This window comes from Furipterus horrens, unplaced genomic scaffold, assembly GCF_987537825.1.
Source record: "Furipterus horrens unplaced genomic scaffold, mFurHor1.1.pri manual_scaffold_2, whole genome shotgun sequence".
NCBI classification, from domain to species: domain Eukaryota; kingdom Metazoa; phylum Chordata; class Mammalia; order Chiroptera; family Furipteridae; genus Furipterus; species Furipterus horrens.
The window spans coordinates 43,004,699-43,012,290 of record NW_028327172.1 but is presented as its reverse complement, the minus strand read 5'-3'; the positions used below and the strand labels follow the sequence as shown (position 1 = coordinate 43,012,290).

General features: G+C 41.4%; 2 protein-coding genes across 2 annotated transcripts; both read right to left on the bottom strand.

Moving 5' to 3' along the window:
* Positions 1 to 713: 713 nt before the first annotated feature.
* On the bottom strand, positions 714 to 2,038 carry LOC150018335 (hemoglobin subunit beta). The gene is made up of 3 exons (XM_090264602.1): positions 1,880 to 2,038; positions 1,541 to 1,763; positions 714 to 963 (listed from the first exon to the last, which is right to left on the bottom strand). Exons 1-3 carry the CDS (start codon positions 1,969 to 1,971, stop codon positions 835 to 837), a joined length of 444 nt encoding a protein of 147 aa, XP_090120728.1. The 5' UTR covers positions 1,972 to 2,038; the 3' UTR covers positions 714 to 834.
* Positions 2,039 to 4,940: 2,902 nt separating this feature from the next.
* Positions 4,941 to 6,743, bottom strand: LOC150018334 (hemoglobin subunit beta). Its single transcript, XM_090264593.1, has 3 exons — positions 6,582 to 6,743; positions 6,243 to 6,465; positions 4,941 to 5,195 (listed from the first exon to the last, which is right to left on the bottom strand). Exons 1-3 carry the CDS (start codon positions 6,671 to 6,673, stop codon positions 5,067 to 5,069), a joined length of 444 nt encoding a protein of 147 aa, XP_090120719.1. The 5' UTR covers positions 6,674 to 6,743; the 3' UTR covers positions 4,941 to 5,066.
* Positions 6,744 to 7,592: the final 849 nt, after the last annotated feature.

The window sequence follows — 7,592 nt, the reverse complement described above, 5'->3', positions numbered from 1 at the left end:
AGAGGTAAGATAAGAAATAGAAGAGAACTCCAGTCATGTTCAGGATATGAATGCAAAAGCATCCCGAGAAGAACGGGATTCCTTTGGTGTGAGCCCATGTCAGGATTTCAAGACAGCAGTGACTATCTAACCGCCAAAGCCCCTCAGTTCTATCTTTATCATAATATTGGCAGCACCCTCCTTCCAAATACAGACTGTGAAAGGCTCCAGAGAAGAGGTGGTGAAAGGACCTCCCCTGCTTTCTGTCCTTCAAGCATATCTCCTTGAGATAATGGAGGGAACTGGCACAAGAGTGATAGGAGGAGGAGCAATGGGGACAGCAGAGCATGTAAGAAAAACCTTAGAGGAAAGGGGTGTCTTTAGGCGGAAGAAATGAATGGGTTTAGGGCTGTATGGTTCTGAAGAGCTGAAGATGGAGAAGACATTTATAAGATAGGCTAAATATAATAATTGATATAAATAAAACATAGCAAAATTCTAACCCCCAAATCCAGCTTCAACTTGAATCTTTTTCTGCAGGAAACAAAGAATATGTACCAGGGTCTGTTTCCCACATGTTAACTATTTACAACCTCTCTTTTCATGGAGTCTAAGATACAGACATATTTTCCTGAGGTCTGACTTAGCCCTCATTTCTTTATGTTTTAAACGCCTTGCTCTCCCATGTGCCATCAGAGTGAGAGGCGCAGAAATAATTTAAAACACCAGTGCAATGAAAATGAATGCTTTTTATTAAGCAGAAACCAGATTCTCTGATCTCTTCATGAAATTCCCATGTGCAGTTGTTGGGCTCTGGGGTGAAAGGCACCTTTCCTGGAAAGCAGGAAAAGGAGCTCAGTGGTATTTGTGAGCCAGGGCAGTGGCCACACCAGCCACCACCTTCTGGTAGGCAGCCTGCACCTGGGGGCTGAAATCCTTGCCAAAGTTCCGAGCCAGCACAATCACCAGCACATTGCCCAGGAGCTGTGGGGAAGAGACAAGAGACACTGTCGTAGTTAGAAGATGGGCTCAGCTTGGATTCAGAATATTCCAGCCTCATCGCAAGGTGTGATCTTTGAATATAAGCAGAAAGAGAGCTGGGTTTTTTATGTTACTTTTGATGCAAATCTACCCACATCACCCTGAAATTTTAATGTTCCTCCCTTATCCCAGAACTGAAGTTATCACTATTATTCTTTAGAACCATGGAAAGAAGCAGTAACATATTTAAAAAGAACAGATAGAGGAAGAAAAGTAGTAGATAATTTTAAATAGACTTAAACAATACATTTTTAAATTAAACACTCAAAAATTTTATTTAAAAATAAAGAGAAGGCATTTCAGAAAACAAAAAGAAAAAAAGAAACAAGAATGTATACGAAAAAACAATGGCTGTGAGCAGAGAGAAAAAAAAACCTAAATGGTCCTGCGAAGTCCTTAGAGAAGCAACAAGAGTGCCTGTTTCTCATTCTAAACTACATCCTGACATTTATGCCCTCTCCCCATGACATGGGCTTGACCATGAAAAGGAAGAAGAACATTGAGTGTTCCAGAAACTCACCCTGAAGTTCTCAGGATCCACGTGCAGCTTGTCACAATGCAGCTCACTCAGCTTAGCAAAGGTGCCCTTGAGGTTGTCGAGCTGCTGCAGACCCTGGCTGAAGGAGTCAAGCACTTTCTTGCCATGGGCCTTCACCTTAGCGTTGCCAAACACAGCAGAAGCAGAGGACAGGTCCCCAAAGGAGTCAAAGAACCTCTGAGTCCAGGGGTAGACCACCAGCAGCCTGTGGGGTGAACACAGCACAGAGGACGGGGGGTCAGTGTCTGTCAGAAACCCAGGGGACTGTGTTGTCTCCACATGCCCAGCTTCCACTCACTCCCCTGATGCGTGGATACCAACCTGCCCAGGGCCTCACCACCAACTTCTTCCACGTTCACCTTGCCCCACAGGGAGGTGATGGTAGACTTCTCTTCACCAGACAGATGCACCATGTTGGCTGTTTGTGTGGTTGCTAGTGAACACGATTGTGTCAGAAGCAAGTGTAAGCAGCAGCTGGCCCTGCTCTTTTTATGCCCAGCTCTGGCCCTGCCCTCCCTGCACCTATGAGCAGATTGGCCCCTGACAGGGTGTGGTTCTGCAGGGTGAAGACTGAATGATGACAGTCATACCTGTCCTTGGCAGTTCTGGCACTGGCTTCAGTCTCTGACTTCAGTCTCTCAGCCCTCTCTCTAGGTATTTCTAGGTCCCATTCAGCAGTACAAATTGCTACTTAGAATCAACCTCCTTGGAAAATCTACTTATATAATTTTTAGAATCACTTAGAGATTGCTTCCTCAATTTTCTTATTCCACAGATGAAGAATTCAAGGTTCAGGAAGTGGAAGAGATGTGCCCACTGTAGTTCAACTTAAGAGTATATGGATGGATCTCCTCCTGTGTCTTTAGAATACACAAAATATTTACAGGAACAGCATGGATGAAATATTTGCCAGTTCTAAGTATATCTTCCTTTTCTTTGTTTGGATTAAATCCTTCTGGTAAGAAAATATCTGCTAATTCATTTGTTTCTTAATTTAGTCACATAACCAAAGAAATAATGACTAAAAACTAGAAGGAATATGAATTGAGTGTCCTGTGAAATAGTTGCCTTATTAGATTTGGGGATTTACAGATGGAAACACAGAGATCTCTCAATGTTGTGAGAAATAAAAATAAATGAAGAATCAATTACAACCCAAATTTGTTAGTGACTTGAAGGAAGTAATGTTTTTAAAGCTAACCAGGAACTTCTAATTTGTTCCACCCTGGAATGGTCTGAGCAAGTGTCAGAGAGAACAGACAGCTTCTCTGTGACTTAAAAGAAGAAGTAGGAAAGTGGAAATGAATACCAGCCTTGGATCATGTTATTAATTTTTCCTTAGGCCACTAAGAATGCTGTGTGTATAATCATTTTTCTGATCAAACTCATCACCCACAGTTCCACTTTCTCTGTATTTTTTGTTTGTTTAAACTTTCTTTTATTAAAACTTACTCTTTTATCTCTACAATTTTCTAATGCCCATGCCCTGCCCCACCCCCTACCCTCTTTGGAGCTTCTTTGCCTCATGTAATAAATTCTGTTAACGTCTCAGGCTAAAAAAGAATTCTGAAGTGTAGAGTTCTGCTCCTTGCATTAAAAATGTAATGAAAAGATCAAAAGCAGCAAGAATTTCTCAGCTCAGCATAGGATCTTCCAGTTCCCTGAAGGCCCTGCTAGTTATTTTCCCTAATTTTCATCATCTCTACTTCCTCCTTCTTTCCCTCTTCCTGAATTTTCACTTCCTTCCTGTAAGAAAAGGGCCATACTTTTCCCCCCCACTTTCCATGTTTCTCTTACTGTAGACTCTTCTAATTCAGCTGCCCTGATGTCTAGAATCACCTTTCTCTGTCCTTCGCCATCACTGGCAACAAATATGTAACAGAAATTCTACCCCCTTGCATCTAATACTCTGAAACTCCAATTACAAAAACAACTTTAGGAGGGTAAACCAGAGAAAAGGACTTTATTATTTTAGTTGTTCCAAGTAAGTTAATAAAATCCGGTTTCCATTCCCCCATGTCCCAAATACTGACTCTATTAGTGATAGAGAAATAAAAATTCCTCACCCCTTTTACCTGCCACAGGTAGTACTTGTGAACAAGTTCACGCAGATTATTTTCAACTATGTAGGAAAGATTTGGTTCTTGTCTCCCTATCTGAAGGTTAGGTCAGAATTAAATGCCCATAAAAGATTGCCCATAAAAGATTATAGGTGTAAAAGTATAGAATTTGAATATTTTTTATTTATATTCATCCTTTTCTAAAACCCTGAAGCAAAGAGGATCTTAGTGGGAAAAGAATCCACATGTTGACTTCTGGGAAAATAGGTGTCTTAAGTGTTTTAAATGTTAACAAAAACAAGAAAACACCATGTGTTTTGACCTTTAGACTTTGAGTTCCACTTTATTATGTTTAAACCTTCCTTAGCTTTATCATTGTTTCATATTCAGATTGTTCTCAAAACCCTGTTTCACATCCTTGATATCAGAGGTCAGGCATATATATGTATAAAGAGGTCTTCTAGAGAATGTTTGGACATGTGCTTTTCAAGAATTCGGTGTCATGGAAAATTCACAGACCTAACTAAGAGTATACAATACATTTATATTTTTCTGTAAAATGCCATGTCAAGGTTATAAGTTGTGCTATCTGGATCAAAAGAAATTAACCCTACTTAAAGACTGTCTCTACTCTTTCCTGTTCTCAGAAATTGTTCCCCTAAGTGTTTCTGTTGTGTTACTTAAGTTTTCTCTGGCCATGGATGACCTATGGGCCACTCTTTTGTATTGCAATTGGCTACAGCTACCATCAGCGTGGTTTCAGGACAGAAGTAGCTGCTTTTTCTCTGTTGCTACTTCATATGATTAAAGTGTGAAATGGACTTTTCCTTTTATTACCCATAATGCTGTAAGGACAAGTCTGAGAGTTGTAATAAGACATCAAAAGCTCAGACATCCCAGACAAAAATAAAAAAGTATAAATAGTGATAACTGTAGTTATGTTCACAGCCTCAGGCTTAAATACAAATCATTCAAAGGTTGGAAAGCTTCTTAGGTTCACTGTCATCTTCACCATCATGACCTTACACCTATCCTGTAAAGAAATACTATAGGATGTCTTTGATTCCAGCCCCACTGAACACTGAACGCTACACACACACACACACACACACACACACACACACACACACACACACCTCTAGGACAGAAGTTTCTTTCCTTTACCCTAGTCTGTCAAGTTTACCTAATATTCCCTTGCTTTTCTCAATTCCATTGACTTCCTTGTACAAGACACAAGAACTCCCTATGGGCAGATCCTCAGGGACATTCTCATTCTCCCAGAGGGAAAAATAATAATAAAATAAATGAAATAAATCAAAAAGTTGAGCTGAAATTCTTTTATTAGGCCGAAGCCATACCCTTGAGGGTGAGTATTATGTTCCCAAGTTCAGAAGATGGAGTCTAGAGAAATAGGGTCTTCCAACGGTCACAGGAAACAGGCCAGGGTTTCAGTGGTATTTGTGAGCCAGGGCAGTGGCCACACCAGCCACCACCTTCTGATAGGCAGCCTGCACCTGGGGGCTGAAATCCTTGCCAAAGTTCCGAGCCAGCACAATCACCAGCACATTGCCCAGGAGCTGCGGGGAACAGGTAGACAGACATACATACACATGATTAACAGCCTGGCTTCGAGGAAAGTGGGCCAATAATCATTTTTTCCTGCCTATACTTGAGCCAAAATTGATTCTTAGGCTATCCCTGACAGCATACATTAGCAAATATTTATATGTTTATATTATATAGAAATGCATATATGTACTAGATGTTTATATATTTTCTTATAAATATATATACTAATAATTGATGAATTAGTGAGATGAGTCCCTAAGGCGGTTTGACGTTGTAGTCAACACCGGCAACTCCTGCGGCGCACCTGAAGCCAAGCTGTATTGACTCCGTCTTTCCCTTGGACCCTTCAGCTGCGAAGAGAGGGGGGGTCTGCTGCATGGGCAACAGCAGACCCTCCATATCACCCTGCCCAGGCTCTGTAGCTTCAGCGTCATCGCAAGATGTCGATTCAACACGGGAGGAGACAGATACCATGTCACTCCCGAGTCGGACTGCACAGCCATTCTCGGCGGTGCAGATAGACTCTTTAGAAGCTACACCATCGTCTCTCGAGACGGACGGCTGCCAACGAGTGAGATGATGAGCTCTCTTTCAGCAACTACTGCTGCCCTACTTCCTACTTCAGACATTCACTTTTTTTCCCACTGAGTATTGACTCTAAAGTTTGAATTACTTTTTAATTTTGAAATTATTTAGACATATCTCCACTTTGAATCATCCTTTAAAACCTCATGTGGAGGATTTTCCAAGTGCAGAGGTAACAAGTGGAAGTTAGTATATGTAATTTGGAAACTGTTCAGGGGAAAAGAAACTGGGGTGGGGAAAGAGTAAAAAAATAAGACATTAAAGAAACAGCTTGATCTTAAAAAGCAAGTAGATGAGACAGAAAGAAATATGATGTTGAAGAAAAATATAAAATTATATGTATTTTGAAAAGCATTAAATACTGAGAAACAGTAAAGCAAAAAGGAATCTGGAGGAAGAACAGGTAGTTAAAAGAACCAGAGTGGAAGACTAGAAAGTGAAAACAAAAGTGGGACATCTCCTAGACTCACCCTGAAGTTCTCAGGATCCACGTGCAGCTTGTCACAATGCAGCTCACTCAGCTTAGCAAAGGTGCCCTTGAGGTTGTCGAGCTGCTGCAGACCCTGGCTGAAGGAGTCAAGCACTTTCTTGCCATGGGCCTTCACCTTAGCGTTGCCAAACACAGCAGAAGCAGAGGACAGGTCCCCAAAGGAGTCAAAGAACCTCTGAGTCCAGGGGTAGACCACCAGCAGCCTGTGGGGTGAACACAGCACAGAGGACGGGGGGTCAGTGTCTGTCAGAAACCCAGGGGACTGTGTTGTCTCCACATGCCCAGCTTCCACTCACTCCCCTGATGCGTGGATACCAACCTGCCCAGGGCCTCACCACCAACTTCTTCCACGTTCACCTTGCCCCACAGGGAGGTGATGGTAGACTTCTCTTCACCAGACAGATGCACCATGTTGGCTGTTTGTGTGGTTGCTAGTGAACACGATTGTGTCAGAAGCAAGTGTAAGCAGCAGCTGGCCCTGCTCTTTTTATGCCCAGCTCTGGCCCTGCCCTCTCTGCTCCTGTGAGCAGATTGGCCCAGGGCACGGCAGAAAGTCATTGGTTTGTGAGGAGGTGAGATGTTCTCTCATTCTCAGTTCCCTTCACCTGGCCTTGAAATCAGGTGGCCTGGGTCCTGTGCATCTTGACTCTGACACTGCTCTCCTTTTCTTCATCCCCTGACCTCATCTCCTTTGTCAGGTGTTTCTACAAATATGCTCCCAGGCCTTTTTCTGCATAAATGTTTTAGTTTGATATGGTGGGTTATGTCTTAGAGTTCAACTCATCCAGTTACCTCATTTTTAGATAAGAAGACTAAGTCCTAGGAAGCAGACGTTTTATCAAGTAGACACTTTATTAAGCTTCTCTTTGTCTCTAGAGATATTTATAAATGGGTAAAATGGGTAAATATTTTGCCATAATTTTAACTTGCCTTCTTTCTATGACTTGGGTAAATACTTACAATTAACACCTTTTTTCCCCCATTTCTTTCTTAAAATAAATGTCCATTAAAAAGAAAAATAATAAACAATGTCTCTCTATTAAGTACTGAAATAGGTTTGGAAGCATAAATTGTAATGAAAGATAAATTTAAATGTATAATACCTAGAAAATAATTGTTTAAAACTATGAGCTGTCTAAAGAAAGAATGCAGAGAAATTGGAAAAAAAAAGAAAAGAAAAAGATTTACCTCATTCAGCCAGGTTAAGTCTGACAGGGTTTTAGAGCAAATTCAAGTGCAGAAATTTTTCCAGCTATGTTCTAGGGGAAAAAAAATGGAAAGAAGAGAGAGAGGGCTGCCAAGGAGAGTGGACTAGAATGCACATGCATGA